Source organism: Crocodylus porosus, unplaced genomic scaffold, assembly GCF_001723895.1.
Source record: "Crocodylus porosus isolate Cpor-Errol unplaced genomic scaffold, CroPor_comp1, whole genome shotgun sequence".
Classification (NCBI taxonomy): Eukaryota; Metazoa; Chordata; order Crocodylia; family Crocodylidae; genus Crocodylus; species Crocodylus porosus.
This window is the reverse complement of record NW_017728912.1, coordinates 17,541,564-17,558,699: the sequence shown is the minus strand read 5'-3', so window position 1 is coordinate 17,558,699 and position 17,136 is coordinate 17,541,564. Positions and strand designations below refer to the sequence as shown.

The 17,136-nt window shown below is 40.8% G+C and overlaps 1 protein-coding gene across 4 annotated transcripts in view; it reads right to left on the bottom strand.

Annotated features, from left to right (window-relative positions):
- Positions 1-1,450: 1,450 nt before the first annotated feature.
- The window catches only part of ZGRF1 (zinc finger GRF-type containing 1), a 49,597-nt gene continuing 33,911 nt past the window's right edge, over positions 1,451-17,136 (bottom strand). For 3 of the 4 annotated variants that reach the window (XM_019534085.1, XM_019534086.1, XM_019534087.1), the window contains 11 exons: positions 15,280-15,394; positions 12,856-13,115; positions 10,800-10,959; positions 9,697-9,774; positions 8,644-8,791; positions 8,208-8,335; positions 6,575-6,698; positions 5,151-5,327; positions 4,873-5,007; positions 3,915-4,176; positions 1,451-1,961 (listed from right to left, as the gene is read on the bottom strand). In XM_019534085.1, coding sequence (XP_019389630.1) covers positions 1,813-1,961; positions 3,915-4,176; positions 4,873-5,007; positions 5,151-5,327; positions 6,575-6,698; positions 8,208-8,335; positions 8,644-8,791; positions 9,697-9,774; positions 10,800-10,959; positions 12,856-13,115; positions 15,280-15,394 — 1,736 coding nt within the window. In that variant the 3' untranslated portion in view covers positions 1,451-1,812. The remainder of the gene's footprint in view (positions 1,962-3,914; positions 4,177-4,872; positions 5,008-5,150; positions 5,328-6,574; positions 6,699-8,207; positions 8,336-8,643; positions 8,792-9,696; positions 9,775-10,799; positions 10,960-12,855; positions 13,116-15,279; positions 15,395-17,136) is intronic. The other variant, XM_019534088.1, reaches the window with a different exon arrangement.

The following is a 17,136-nucleotide window of genomic DNA, read 5'->3' as shown; positions in this document are numbered from 1 at the left end:
GGCAAAGTTCCATTTACTTCAAGAAAACCAAGACTGGTTTCAAAAGGAAATAAGTGATTCTGTGATTCAATTAATTTAGTATACTGTCACTGCTGGTAGCCAATGAGATTTTGGAGGGGCAAGAAAATCTGCAACAGGGAAAAATCTGCTCTTCTTTTTTCCCTCCCCTGTGCAAAGATTGTACTCTAATTCTTAATGATAGATTGTCTTAAGTTTTCCATATCCACCAAATCTGAGTGAGCACAGAGTGTTGTAATTCCAGATACTATTATCTATATAGTATGGTACCTTCCTGAATCTTCCTAATCTTTTTTACTCAATACCACCCTGTGATAAGGAGTTCCAGAATCTAATTATATGTTGTGTGAATAAATACGCATTTCAGTGTCTCCCACAACTCTGGTAAGTTTCCAAAGACAGCTCACTGCTGTAATACGGCCTCTGCTGATCACACTTAATTCTCTGGTTTACTACTCAATTTAAAAAAATCTTTGGATACAACTATTAATAATAATGACAAGTTGGTTTACTATGTCCAGTAGACTGACTGATCCACCAGCTTTAGTTAAAAAAAAACCAAAAACAAAAACACAGTTCCTTACCCAAGATACCATTCCAGGGATGAAGAATTGTGAGAAAGCAATTAACAGACAAGAAATTCTTACTAGGTTCTGCCATTCAGTGCCTCCCAAATTCTGATACATACATGAAGTAGAAAGATGGGACCAAGGACAGGTTTAACTCATCTAGTTGTTTTAAAAAAATCTCAGCAGTTTGGGATTTATTGCTACGGAATCCAGCACCACTGATTTATATAATGATTTAATTGTTTTCCTTCTATTATTTGTCATAAAATTTTTAGACATCCTAATATCTTGTTTTTTGACTGCATCTTCATATTGTACAGAAGTCTTATTAATTTGCCCATAATGATGCCCATCTCCCTTTTCTGAGATTATACAGAACCTGTATAGTGTGCAAGTAATTCCAGTGTTTTTTGTCAAGGTGTGAATTTTTCTTTTAATCTACCATGAAGGTTATCTATTCACCTAGCAATGGTATATCACGCAGGAATTTGTCTAACCTAAATTATGCATTATCTGTAAATTTTGCTGTCATGGCTTAATTGTCCCGATTGTTAATTTGTATATATTAAACAAAACTATCTACTACAGAATACTTTGAGGCAGTCTATTGTCAAGCTTTTGCCATAATAAAGACTGATCATTTAGACTTACTTTGTTTCCCAAATCTACCAGCTTTTGATAGAACAATATTCTCCCTCCAGAATTAACTAGGTAGCTTTCCTTAACAGTTTCTGAACATCTCGTAAACCTTGTCAAAGTTAGAGTTGGAAAATCTAACTCAATATTAATCTGTTCTCTTTACTCCACTGCTCTATTTGATCTCTTAATGTATCAGTAAACTACTGAGAGAGAGAGGCTTTGTAGAGGCTCTACATTTTGTCTTTTTCTTTTCTTTTTTTTGGTTTCAATTGATTGCCATGTACAAATATCAGGTTTACTAATTTGTAATTGCCCAAAACAGCTCCACAACATTTGTGTGCTATGTCTATTATCTAAACCAGTGCGTTATGACAAATAAATAATACAAGTCACCTTATTCTAAGAGACTGCAGTTATCAAGCAATTTACTAGATACATTTTTATTTTTGTTTTTATTCATATAATCTCTGAACTAAATACAAAGGCATTAGCACAGAAATATAAAGCAATAACAAGCAATTATTCCTTGTAAAATACAAATAACTCTTTTAAAATATACTTTGTAATTTACATAAATACACAATTTTTATACCTCTTTTTGTGAAACAGACTTATCGATTAATTTTTCTTTTTGCTTCTCTCTTTCTTCTTCTTTCTTTCTCTCCAAATAATATTGAAGAATGTTGTTTAACTGCCTCTCATACTGGCTTACATGCTGTAGTCCATTCTCTGTTCCTAAAAGCAGTAATAAAGGACAATTAAACTTTATCGTACAGCATCAATCATATAACCAAGCTGTCATAATGAAAATATCTAATTCATGAAATGCTCCAAAAGGAAATGATATCTTAGCCTTGAACAGCTGTTTTCCGCAAGGAGCTCAACTAGTATAAACAAACAAAGCATTTCTTATGATGCCAACAGGTAGTTACTAGGGGCACGTGAAATGGGCCCTATTCAATTCAGATTCGGATTTGGCCTGAATAGGGGACAGTGATGTAATTCATTGATTCGGATCACTGTCCCGGTTCAATTCGGCCGAATCAGAATCTGAAGATTCAATGCTGATTCGGAGAATCAATGATTCAGACATAAACAGAGCTTTAAATGTTTTTTCTACATACCTTGAGGTACCAGGCACAGCTTGTGAATGCTATGATGCTGGGGCAGATGGAGCATCCCACAGAAGCGTTGGGGGGGGGTGGGGGGTGTCCCACCATGTGCTCAGCAGCAAACCCAGAAGTGGACTGGAAGTAATTCTGGTCCACTTCCGGGTCCACCAGGGAGCATTCAGGCCCCCCAACCCCAGCTCCATGATCAGCCGCAGGGGGAGCCCAGGTGCCCCCCTAGACCCAGGAGGCACCAGTCACCAAGCCAGGGGGTACAGGAGGGCCCCCCACCATGTTTCCTGGCAGACACGGAAGTGCTTCTGGTCCACTTCCAAGTTTCCTGCCAAGTGCACTGGGGAGCCCCCTGTGCTCCTGTGGGACACTTCATATGCCCCAGCATCACAGCATTCAGAAGCCTGCTACCTAGAGCTATGCAGAAAAAACATTTCAAGCTCTGTTTATGTCCAAACTGCCAAATCTTTCCAAATCAAAATCAGAGGGTTCCAATTCGATTTGGAGATATTAAAGGGTCCTCTGATTTGATTTGGATTCAGAGATTTGGCCACCAAATCGGGGCAAATCTCCACCAAATCAAATCAGGGACAGAAGCTTTGCACAGCCCTAGTAGTTACACTAATCAAGTGAGCAGAACTGGTATCTGCTCTTCTCTTGCAGCAGTTCTAACCTTCTCCTCCCGAGCTGTGGGCTTCTATAGTAACCCCTAACACTATAGTGCCTAGTTGTTTATTGCGTCTTATTCGTGGCACGATAAATAACTAGCTCAGGCATGGGAATCAAGATAGACCTTGTCAAATGTACTTCAAAAATCTCAGTTTCCATAAAAGGTCTTTTCCCTTTACAACTTCAAAGAAAACTTTTAAAACATGATATAAATAAGTAATGATTTGGACTTTGAACTCTGTCCCACTTCAGCTAGGACAATTTAGGTACCAATGTTATTTCACTATTAACTATTTTGCTGCTCAAGACATGAAAAAAAATGGACAGAAGTGTCATAAAGACCTACAACAGTCTCCGAGGTCACTCCTCAGCTCTGGAACTCCCTGTCCCTTTAGGCCTCGAACAATCCCATCTTGGACATCTTCTGGATGAACTGTAAAGATCTTTCTACTTGGAAAAATGTTTAGCAGGCAAGGCTAGCCTGGTATACTGTTTAGGGGTTTGGGCTGGGGTTTGAGTTGCAAAGTTCATAGAGGCTTCAGGCCCCTTTACCAAAGTGACTCCACTCTGACTCTGTGGAGAAATCTCAGGGGGTCTCACAGTGGATTTTGTTTCTTCTCTGCACCAAACTGATTCTTGCAGAGGCAGAGAAAACTGCTATTAAGACCAGAGCTTCTTCCCAAAAGAAGATGAGTATGAAAACTCTTTGATTACCAGTTAACATTAGAATGAAGAACAGCCCCATAACTGAACATTTTTTCTGGTTGCTATAACTAATATATTTGGCAGATAAACTTTGGACATTTAAATAAAACGCAGAATAATTTATTACAGCAATAACAATACATTGAAAATTAAGACACGTGGCTTTAATTTTTTTTAAATGTTAGTATTTTACCTTCACAATGGTGAATTACTCTTCCCCAGAGTTTGTTCTTACTCAAACAGCCGAGATTTCCAATAATCAACAAATGCCTTTTTGCCCTTGTCAGTGCAACATTCATTCTCTTTTCTGAGTCTATGAATCCAACTTGTCTTGTCCTCACACATGACAAAACAATAATCTCTTTTTCTGCTCCTTGGAATGCATCTACAGTGGAAACCTGGACAGCTTTAATTTCATGAGCATCAGAGTGTATACCACTAAGTAAATTATTAACCTGTGGAATAAAGAGCATGGTCAAATTGGTTTTATAATTATGCCATTCACATGTTAGGCATGACTAACATCCACATTCATGACTAACAAAAATACTGATGAGTCTTCACTTAATCTTATTAAAAAGATAAGAAAGTGTAACTACTGAACACGCACTGCAGTAGAACCTCAGTTAAATGAACTGAGCCAGACTTTATGAGGACATGGTGACAAATACATACAACTCCCTGTCAATATAAAGTACCATCAACCATGATTCCATTCCTGTCATAAACATCAATTCACAACAGATCTATTAATGAAAATCAGTGAGGGTCTACTGTATTACTTGTCAGTTTTCTACAACCCAGGTTAGGTGCTGGAGGAAAAAGTGAGCCCAAAATTTTTAGACAAAAAACTACTATATCAAATGCATTTGAATTAAATAATTTATTTATTGGCAAAGTCAAACAAGCTTAACTCCATTTGTGTGACAGGAAACCAAAACTTTGATCCGTCTACTCAGCACTTCTTCCTCAAATCTGAATCCTGAGCAATGGAAAAATCTAGATTGCTCATTTCAGAGACTATTTATAACAAGACTGGCTTCTTCCAAAAGAGCAAAACCATAAAAATCTTTACTCCTAATCTAAAAACCTAATTTTAAGAAAGAAATAAATAGCTTATTGAAACTTCTTTTGAGGTGTGTAGCCCATACCTTATTCATCTGTGATTTATATAGTGTAATCACACCAATCATGGACCCTTCTATTCCACTTGCAATCAGAGACTGGATAAGCTTGGCTGAAAAATAAGCTTCTGCCATGTTATAAAAGCTGTTATCTCTTTCAATCTGAGGATAAGAAAAAAGACTTCTAATTTTGCTGCAATGAATAATGTGTCCAAGGACAATGCAAAAACTTTAAACACAAGACGGAAAAATCAAAAGCCAAGGTATCTACCAACTAGTACAAAAGTTATTTAAATAGGTCTTACCTGCTCTGCTCCATTGACATTATAGAAACATAGTATTGGAAGCCAATCCAATAGAGGACTTCTGTCCATCTCTGAAATGCCATCCAACAGATTTCCTTCGTAGAACAGGTCACTGGCTACAGCACTAATAGCGGGATGACAGCGATACTGTGTTCTAAGAACTACAGCATCATGACCCTAGGGAATAACAACACAGAAAAAAAAATGAAACACATTAAAATAACTAATTCATAGTCAAACGGTGGTAAAATAACATCAAATACACACAGACAGCAATGATTTCTGTAATAACTTAATTCTTACTTAGACTATGGTTAAAAGTAATCGCACTAAACTATTAGGATTCATAGGTTACATTCCTGCAGATTTGTGGAAACTGTATGCACATATTGGAGGGGAGAAACTGGGAGTGCCAGTAGGAAAGTGCTGTTACACTCAGAAACAAATGTCAAGTTTGTATGTACTGTTACATCATAGACAAAGAGGCTAAGTGAAAATGTTCAGAAAGCCTGAGGCAGAAGTGCTCAAAGCACCCTAGATTAGTGCAGGAGCAAAAAGAACTGATGTTCACCATTATGGAGGTTGTGGCACAGAAGCGACCTGCACTGGCTGAGGCCAGCAAGTTGTAACAAAGTCTAGAAAATTTTATGCCTAAAGAAATTCATTCCAGCAAACTGAAGGCACCTGAGAAAGTGAGAGTATAGGGGGTGTTTTTACTCCCCACCAGCTGGTGGCTGTCAGCAGCAGCTGGAGGGGGGGGAGGGGAATGCTGCCATACAGGCCACCTCCAGCTTGGTAGCTCAGGTCCAGTCCACGTGGCGGGGGGCTCCATTCCCTGCACCCCAGCCTCTTGACAGCTTCAGCTTGGACCCATGCACATCTTTTTGCCATGCTAGGAACTGGGGGTGGGGTAACAGAGCTCCCCTGGCACATGGACCCAGCCCCCCACCCCCATAAGACCCAAGCAAGCTGGGGGGGCACCCACACAGCTGTTGGACTGTGACCTAACTTGAGTAGGGATGGGATGTGGTACAGACATTTGATAAAGCACTCTAACCTAAAATGCTTTTGTCTGATACCACATCCACCCAGAGCAAGATCTGCCATTTTTAAAGCGCTCTATGTGCTGCGAATGTCTGTTCAGTTATGGGTATAGAGCACTTCCTGTGTGCTTACTATGCGATGTGTAACAGCTGTACTTATCCATAATATCTGTATCAAAAATCCCAATCAAGCCATCTTTTTTTAAAAAGTTACTCTCTCAAAATTACATTTAAAGCAAAATGCAATCATATGAACTCTGCTGCAGAGAATATCCAAAAGAAATCCTGGCTCCAATGACGTCAAAGACTAAACTTTTATTGACTTCATTGAACCCAGGATTCTATCCCACATCTTTTAAAAGACAGCTTAGCAGTACACACCATCAAGCAAAGCCGGTCAAAGAGAGTCTGTTCTAATCCATTTTCATGAGCACTTTCAGATCCTTGGATAGTTGGTGGTAGCTGCTTCGGGTCTCCAACTAGGACCAATTTTTCACACTGAAACCTACAATGAGTATTTCAGATAAAATACAAAACAGTGACTCTAGATCAGTGGTTCTCAACCTTTTTAGACCTGAGGCCTTCCATAATTTTTCTGAATTTGACAGTTGAGAACCACTGTTCCAGCAACAAAATTAGTTATTTCTGTGTCCTGGGGACAGAGCAGGGGGGAAGGAGTTGTGCTAAGAGTGTAAGATGGGTGTGGAGGGCAGGCAGAGTCTTATCTGCTACAGTGTGGGCTCTCCGCAGGGGCTGCAGGCTTGCAGTTGCCTCAGACTCACTCATGCTCTCCCTCCATTAACTCTCACAGGTGCCAGGATCTGCAGGTAGATTCTGGCTGCAGAAACCTTTTCACAGCCACAACCAAATTAAAGTTAACATGGGAGCTGTTGCTGGACAGTGGGGGCCTGGAAGTCAGGCGTCAAGGGGAAATCCTGACTCTGGCCAGGCTCAGCTCCTCTAAACAGCCAGAGCAAACAGCCTGTGGGTGAGCCTGTGCTAAACACAGATCCCCTGCTGTCACTCCAGCACCTCCACAGGGAGCACTGAACCTCTTTCAGCAAGGGGAGGCAGGAAGTGTGCTGATCACTGTAAGGAAGTGGAGAGGAAGAGTTTTATCTATCAGGGCTCTTCTTACTTGAACAGCAACAGCTTGGGCATGGACACGGGCATGGGCTGCTGAGAAGCAGGCAGGAGGATGGGCTCCCTGGGGCTACTTCTGGTGCCACATTCATCTCCCTACCCCAGAGGCAGGGCTCCACCTCCCATGGCAGAGCCTGGGGATGGAGGTTGTTTTTCCATCCTCTTTCCCTCCCCAGAAACTCTACTAAGCACTGGACTGCACCTGACCAGCTTCTACAGCCAGACAATGCAGAACTGCCCCTGTTGCAGCAGAGGGCCCTCTAAGTGGGCACCAGGGCTAATGCCCTGTTTGTTCTTCCTTCCCCAGCCCTGTTATACCACTGCCCCCTGTCTGCAATGCAGTGCTCTCCCCATGGTTAGCGCCCAGGTTCATGTCCTGGTTGGTCAGGCAGAACTGCCCCCTGCACCTTTGTTTCCAGGAACGGACATGATAGACAGACCAGGAGATGCAGCAGAGGTCTCCTGCTGCAGCACCTTCCCAATCCACCCTGCATGCCCTTCTTGAAAACCAAGGTATGCCAGACAGTTCCATTTGGATGCACTGGAGCTGCCAGCTCCCCTGAAAGTCTCATGGCACCCTGGTTGAAAACCCACTGCTCTATATGTAATTTGAGTTACTTCCATATTTATAAAAATATGGTTCTTTATATACTTGGTAGTTTGTTTTGTGCTGGGTTCCCTCCTTATGGAATTAAATGGACAGTAAGTGCACCCATTCAAGAGGAGAATTTAACCCTTAATTAGTCTTGCTTTCTAACAGTCTGAGAGTCTGAGTTAATCACATTCTTTAAAAAAAAATCTAGTCATTATAGAGTTGCATTGCCATCACCTAAATACACCTCTGAACAAAAACATAAAAGACTGACTGTACCTGGCAATGGGGAGCAGAGAAGTAGGTTCTGTCATCTGACTGCATTCATCCAACACCACCAGTGGAAACTTAAGGTTATTCATACAAGGGAATGGGCAGGCAGCACAGGTTGCTCCAACCACTCTTACCTTTGTCACGAGCAGAAAGGAAGAGAGAAGACAGATTATTCAATACAATCTTTACAAAATAGATAATTGACAATAGAGCATTATGAATATAGGCGTTTGCAACACAGATAGTACTGCATTATCTAGATAGCAACACTGAATTCCAGCTTCAACTAAAAACACCCCCTATACTCTCACTTTCTCAGGTGCTTTCAACTTGCTGGAATGAATTTCTTTAGGGATAAAATTTTCTAGACTTAGTCACAGTTCACAAGTGTCCCTATCAGTGGTCCAAATATTCACTCTTTCTTAAAACATTCTGTTAGTACCTGTTGTAGTATAGCTTTATTTGTTCCCAGCTTGTGCTGCTCAATACTCTTCCTCACATGTATCTTTTCTATTGGTGTTAAATCTTCTTTCATCAAGGCAAGCAGTTCCTTTAATTGTTCATTTTCACTTCCTGAGCCAGCATGTAAGCTTTAAAAGACAGTATACATAACTCATATCACAAAATAATTATAACTGATTTTTGAACTTAGTGAACATGCAAGAGTGAAATAATCATGTTTAGTACTTCAGTAGTGCTTTATAAACTTTAACTAGTTTACCCAATACCAAAGTGAGATAGGTAAGTATTATCCCCATTTTAAACTGCATAAAAAGATATATAATGAGTGAATTGTCCAATGACTGACTTGATGAGTGAACTGTCCTGGGAGCTGAGAAGAAACTTTAAACTATGACTGAACACCTCTAAGTCAGAATCTCCTCTGAACATAATTATACAACAGTACCACGGAGCATTGGTTGACTGCAAATAGCAAATGTATACCCCTTCTGTGCAAATTAAGCAATACTCAGCTGGTGATTCTGAGTAGCTAACAACTTTTTGCAATAAACATTTTCAAACTGTGCTGCAGTTCAATCTTTTATATGCTGTTTATATCCATTTAAAAGTCAGCTGAAGCCTAAGTGATAAGTGGACAAAGCCAAACAATTTTATACTAATATAACTCTAGAAGACTGTTATAGATGTAAAACCCATAATTCTCTCCACTTTCTCAGCTCTGCACTCATGCTCACCTCCCTCAACTGCTTATCACTTTCAGTAAAATCTTTTCAGCCCTGCCTCCTTCTGTTATGTATTTTCCTATCCCCTGAACCTGTCATTTAAAATCATTCATTCTGCTCTCCTTTTTTTCACTCAAAAGTTCTATCTCTACTCAGCAACAGATCAACACTGCCCCACTATAATCAACAGTTGCTGAAAAAACACATTACAATCATGTTTCCATTGCTTTCACATTATATTTCTTACAATATTATACACTATTACCAGTCTTATCACCTATCCAGTGCCCTAAAGAATTTAACATGCTTACCTGTGTGGAAGAATTGGCTTGGCAATTTTCCTAATACTTCCCACTCGGATAAAGTTCTCAAACCCAAGGTTGAGTAGTCTTTGGGGAAAGAAGAACACAAGAGACAAAATTTAATGTTTTAATGGAATAAAATGAGAAACTTGCATTCAAAATACTATTGAGAGGTTTACATCCAAACACTTGTTAACACAAACTTTTTGCAGCCGATTTATCACATGAAGTAATGCAAGCATTTTATATAGTACAAAATGCAGTTACTTCATTTTGACAGCTGTAGATGAATTTTACTTGTTATGCATCTCATAGGAGTCCTCTTACAAGAATGCTATTAATCTCCTATTATCTTATCCCTGCCCCTCCATTCATGCTTATCTTCCAGTCCTACAAACTTTATCACACCTTAACCTCTTCCAACTTCTTCCCAACGCTTCTAGTTTTCCTTCAAATGTTCTACTCAACCCAAAATTAACACAGCTCAAATCCACTTAATATTCTGTTCACTGTGTATATCAGAATACACAACTGACTGTCACCATGACAGTCTTACCCTACCTTCCCTACCCTCTTGCTAGCTACACTGTCACCCATTTGAAGTGTGTTGTGTGATCTGCCCATCTTACTTTGTGGTGTAGTTTGCTAGTAATTTCATAGAATCATAGAAAAGTAGGGCTGGAAGAGACCTCGGGAAGTCATGTAATCCCTACCCCTTTACCCTACCTTCTCCCATACTTGATGCCCCAGTTCCACACAAGGTTCTTCTCTTGTCCTTTCTCTAGAGCAGGTTCATCCAACTAGCAGCGCACAGGCCACACATGACCCAGAAGGGGTTAACATGTAACCCACAGGCTTCCAGCCAGCAGCCATCATTGCTTTTGTGGCTGCAGTGGTTGGGGTCTCCAGGCTTCACCTCTCTCCACTGCTGCTGTGCCACTCCTGAGAAGGATGCAGCGTGCATCTTTTCCATTACTAACTGGCTGTGCTAGTTGGGGGGCGGGGTGGGGGCAGCAGAGCTGGGACCCAGATTAATCTTTACATGGAGATGTGACATATTTGCTACCTGTGGAACACGCACGCCCAAAGCACCTGAATTCAATATTACCTACCCAAGAAGTACCCTGTCAACAGCAACATTAGTAGAAGCAGCAATCAAAAGCTTCCATGGAGTTGGCCGTGGGCCCTTACTCACTTCACTGCTTTCAAAGACTTGTACCAGGAATAAGACCACAACAGACAACAAATAGCTCTTTCCAGCTCCAAAAACACCTATTGTTTTAGAAGAAAAATACAAGGTCACAAGTGAAGAATTTCAGGGGACACTTCATGAAGTGGTTTTTTGAAGTATTCAGGTGAGACTTCTATATCAGGGCTTCCTTCAGAAGCATATCACTTCACGAACTACACACAGTGCTAGGGAATCTGCTGACCTGAGCTTTGAGTTTATTGTTTGAAATGATATGGAATAGAGCAAGGATATACAATTATCTGGGCTGGAAGGACACTTAAGGTGTTTTAGTGAGCTGTTGTGGGTGGCAAGGGTGGTGTTGACCCAGCCCAGTGTGATGGGGGGGCTGAATCAATTGGTACCCTACCCTCCACTGCTGGGGGCACTGGACATACTGGGTGGGCAGGGTCTCCACAGAGACCAGCCTGAGACCCCCACAGGCAGGGCATACTTGGCAAGGAAGATGGGATGGGGCCATGTTCAGGAGGAGAGCAGCTGGGTCTGGAATCACAGGGCCCATCCCTATGCTGTCACTACCCTACGATCCCAGTCTCAGCACCAGTCTCACCACTGACCCCCACGCACCTGTGGCCACATCGCATCTGCTCAGCCAAGCGCACCCTGCCAACTGAGATCCTGGGCTGGTCTCCATGGAGACTCTGACCGCCTGCCTGCTATCTCCATCCAGCATCCCCAGTGGTGAGTTTGGGGTGGACTGAGAGCAGCAGCTGGGCAGAATCCAGCTGCCATGCCACCACAGCCCCACTGTGCACCAACAGGTAACAGGATTGGCCACATATGCCATGGTTTGAGATGCCCTGACACCTGTGCCTACCAGGGCCAAGGGACCCACCATGAGCCAGAAAAAATCCCTTGGTGGGCCAAGGGCCCACAGGCTGTATTTTGTGCACCCCTGAACTAGAGGGACAAGTAAACTAAGTCATCCTGACAACCAAAATAAATATGGCAAGCCTGAAGGTCACCAAAGTACAAATTATTTCAAGAAACGAATGCAACAGGATTGTTTGCAAAGCATGGCTTTGCATCATGTCTTGAAGTACAGAAAGGGAATTATGGAAGCGAAGAGATGACTAATATTACTCGTAGATTCAGAGATGCTAGGGTCAGAACGGACCTCAACAAATCTTCGAATCTGACCCCCTGCCTAGGCAGGAAAGAGTACTGGGGTCAGATGCCCCCAGCCAGATGCCATCCATTATACTTATAGATAATACTCTCTATAAATACTCATTATAAGTTAATAGAAGCAGCACAGATGGCTGTAAATGTTCAATGCATAATAATTTATTTTTAAATATAGGTAACTTGACAAAAGTGTACTGATGTAACGTTATTTTTAATGCCTTTATTTTATTATCCAAATAACTAATGGGTCCTGTTAAGTATGAGAAAAAACATCTCTCTGCACTGAAGATTTTGCTAGCTATTTTAGACACAATGCAATGAAAGGTAAAGACAGTAAGGAGGCAAAAGTGATTGAGAACAAAGGCACAATCAAGAAAGTTTCAGAGTTATTTAGCAAAGCCAGTGCACAGTATGATGCAGGAAATGCTCATTACTTTGTAATGAGAAAAACTGATAGGAGTATGTAAAAGTTACAAACCCTGATTCTGCTGCCCTTTAGGACTTTTTAAGAAAAGGAGAGGGCCTGGATTTACAAAAGGTGTTTGATGCATGAGGGCAGGGGCATAAGGACAGCTCTCTCCTTCTATATTGTATGGTAAGTGTACACACTTAACAGAATAGAACGCCAGTCTATTGGCTTAGCACTGAAAGACTTTAGGTCCAAGCGTTTCACTTGCACTGGCATAGATCAAGTAATCAATCATCTTTTTGGACATGTGTGTGTGCAATAAAGGAGCTAAAGGGATAATAAAAAATAAAAGCTTTAATTTGTATAACTCCTCATTATTTACCATGTATGATTGTGATGGGGTTGACCTGCTGTTCTTCCTTTTCTGCACTGGTTTCAGGTGAAGACATCATCTGAGCTATTTGAATCAGTGCTCTAGCTTGATCCATGTTCAGCTGGAATTGCTGGATCATCTTTTCAGCCAGTGCCAGTGTTACTTCTGGACTGAGTAAGCCCCAAACCATTGAACATTTTGTATTCAAGGCTGGTGGAATAAACTTCCTTTTGTTGACACTATTATTTGCGTGTTCAGTATTGAATGGCCTAAAAAACCACAATAGCCAAAAGAAAAGTAAAGTTATTTCAAACTTATTGCTACAAAATGAATCAATGCACAATTTACACTGTATTAATTTTACCTGCATACACACATATACATGCATGGGAAAGTACCGTTCTAAGGGAGAAAAACATCACAGTAAGTGAGAACTGGAGCATACTTTAAAATAAAAATGGTGGAAAAATTATTTCATTATTGCGGTCTGTATTAACATCAACATAGAAAAAAGGGTATTCATACTAAAGTCACTAAAATCTTTATATGGCTGCCAAATATTTTCAAATAGTATTACAAATAACGCAAATAAACATTTGGGCTAGAGACTAATATATAGTGTGCTTTAAATAAAAAGAACAAACTATAAAATGATTGCTGCTTTGACTCAATAGATTTTCTGTTTGCTAGACAAAAGGGTGCCTAGTTTTAACACATGGGAAGGAGCACCGTCAGTAAACACCACCTTACAGAATATTAGGAACATATTGTTAGTTAGTTTGATTTTTACATATTTGAATAAGGGTCATCTGAAATTTGTGGTACAGATGTGCTAACTTGTGTACACTTGTACTGTATATATGGTTTACCAAAGTTATGGTCCACAAATTACCGTACGGCTATAAAAGTCAGGTTTTCTATTCAAACTATAAAAATTACATAGAGGTCATTAAGTATACTTTAAATACAAAAGCTCCCTTCAAAATAGTAAACTAGTGGTGCCCAATCTTCCAGCACCGTGGGCTAGATGTGTGGCATGGGGCCAGTCTGTGGGCATGCTTCCATACCAGCCCTCCCCCGGATCTGGCCACAAAGGAACTGCATACACCAACCCAATCTGTGCCCAATAATTTAGCACACAGGGCCACACTACCTGGCCCACAAGTCCAGAAATCTGGCAGCAAGGGAGCAAGAATTAACACTGACACCATGCCCTGCTACCAAATTTCCAGACCCATGGGGAGCCCTGCAGGCCAGATGACAAACAATCATAGAAAATCAGAATTGGAAGGGACCTCAAGAGGTCACCTAGTCCAACCCCCCGCTCAAAACAGGACTATATCATCCCAGCCCAACTATACCATCTCAGCCAAGGCTTTGTCTAGCCAGGTATTACAAACCTCCAAGGAAGGAGAGTCCACAACCTCCCAGGTAATGTGTTCCAGTGCTTTACTACCCTCCCCATGAGAAGGTTCTTCCTAATATCTAACCTAAACTTCCCTTGCTGCTACTTGAGACCATTGCTCCTTGTTCTGTCATCTGCCACCACTGAGAACAGTCCAGCTCCATCTGCTTTGGAACCACCCTTCAAGGCAGTTGAAGGCTGCTATTAGATCCTCTCAGTCTTCTCTTCTGAAGACTAAATAAGCCTAGTTCCCTCAGCCTCTCCTCAGAAGTCATGTGCCCCAGCCTCCTAACCATTTTCATTGCCCTCTGCTCTCCTCTCCAATTTGTCTGCATCCTTTCTGTAGCGAGGGGCCAAAACTGGACACAGTACTCCAAAAGTGGCCTCACCAGTGCCGAACAGAAGGGAAAAATCACTTCCCTTGATCTGCTGACAATGCTCTTACCAATGCAGCCCAGTATGCCAATAGCCTTCTTGGCAACAAGGGCACACTGCTGGCTCATATTCAGCTAACTGTCCACTGAAACTCTCAGGTCCTTTTCTTCAGAGCTGCTGCTTAGCCCGTCAGTCCCTAGCCTGTACCTGGGACATGGTTCCCCAGGCCAAATCTAGCCCCAGGAATGTCTTGGTTTTTAAATTCTGAACAGGAGTATCAGCAACCCCCAGACAAATGGAACTTAAATCAATGAAATCAAATTAACAGAACTTTAAAAGTTGTTCTACTAAATGAGTGGTCATTACGAAACATAATATTATAATCTCCAGACTATACGGAATGAGTTGCAAATAAGTCTAAACCTTTATTCAAATCTTAAATGAGATTTAAGCAAGGGATTAGTTTTCACCCTCAATTCATTAGATGTGAACTAACGTCACTTCATTTATTGAGGAACAATATAATCCTGCTTTAAATTCTTCTTGGCTGCTTTTAATACAGATATCCCAAAGGAATGCTTGCTTGTTCTTTCCACACCTACTTCAATCTGTATATGAGCAGCATCATGAAAGTAGTAATGCTTATTACTTACATTTTTAGTAAACACTGTAGTACTGGTAAACTATTTGGATTGAAGTATTCCTGCATATTTCTCAAACAGGTGAGCTCAGTGCTGGCATTACAAACCAGCAAAGCATGAACAATTACTGTGAAAGATAATAAAGGAAGTTAACAAGAATGGAAGTCAGCCAGAGAAAACAGTCAGAATTCCAAAGATATTGCATACAACTCATTTCTAGGGCTAAGTAAATACTTGTCATCTAGGAGTGATTTATGACTTTAGTAGGAAACGTTTTCCAGGATCCAAATTTGGATTAAAAACCACAGCATTTGCTCTAGTATTTTAAGGAAACATTTCAGTGGCTTTGGAATGTAGGAAATGAACTTTTGAAAGAGATCTAATTCATGCTATGAACCCTCAAAACTTATCCTCTCTCATACGAAATTCTGTTGCCCATCAATACACCATCTGTATTTCCATTTTTTTAAATCTCTGATCATAGTGGCTATTTTTCAAAGCAGTTTTTGATCAGACAAATAGGTTATAATTTCTCTTAGCGTATAGAGACAAAACAATGTTATGTATTCTTCAGATCAATTTTAGTGCATTGCTTGCTTACTTCTGTGGACTAAATCTAAGTGTTTTTTGTTTTTTTTAAACAAAGTATGCAATGTAGTATTTTACCTAACAAATGTATAATAAAATGACATGATGATCACAAAATCTAAAGTTCACTTGCAATGTTTTCTAGGGTCTTTCCACAATAGGCAGTACAGTCTGTAAATGTGGTCCCGTCATCTGTAATAGTGATTGCTGCAGCTAGAGTCACAACTCTTATTTTCATTTTAGTCTTTCATCAGTTCAAAAAGAACAAGGAACTGAAAGTTTTTGTGCTTGATCTCCACCCAAAAATTTGTTTCTTTTTTTTTTAAATCATTAGCAAATTAAATTCAGTTATTTTGTTGACTGGTTAGCTAGACTGCACTTTTTGCTATAGAAATATAATATAAACAGAGTTGCTGACCGATACCATAAAAGTAGCTGAAGTTCAAGATTCGGTGATTAGGAAAAATTGATTAACATTTCTCATATATACAGTATTTACCTGAATACAAGCCAATCCTGAATTTAAGGCAACCAATCAATAATTAGATTTGTAATTATTTTCCATATATAGAATCTAATTATTGGAAGATTGTTTTAAATTTGTCCCATCACTGCATCAGGGAAAGCAATGGTAGGGAGACAGGGGGTGGGGGAAACAGCAAGGGGCAGACAGTGAAGGAAGCAGTGGGTAAACAAGCAGTAGGGGGCAGGTGATGGGGAGATTTAGGGGAAAAAAGTTGGGTGGCTCCACCCAGGTCAACAGCATTTCAAGCCATGGTGACTCCACAGCTCAGCATTGCTCAGTAGATGCAAGTATTCCAGATACCACCTACAAAAGATCCATGCGAGGTGGTGCTTTTCCTACCTTGGAGGTGTTCAAAAGGAGGTTAGACAAACACCTGGCTGGGGTCATTTGACCACACCACTCTTTCCTGCCCAAAGCAGGGGGTCAGACTCGATGAGCTAACAGGTCCCTTCCAACCGTAGAAATCTATGACTCTATCTATGAATCTATCTGCTAATTAGCCCCCCACCTCATGACTGGAACCAGGTGTTCTTGTCATAGATTTCAAAGACATCAGGGCTGGAAGGGACCTCAGGAGATCATCGAGTCCAGCCCCCTGCCCAAAGGGCAGGAAGTCAGCTGGGGTCATAGGATCCCAGCAAGATAAGCATCCAATTTACTCTTGAAGGTGTTCAATGTCGGTGCTTGAACCACCTCTGATGGCAGGCTGCTCCAGACCTGGGGGGCTCGGACAGTAAAGAAATTCTTCCTTATGT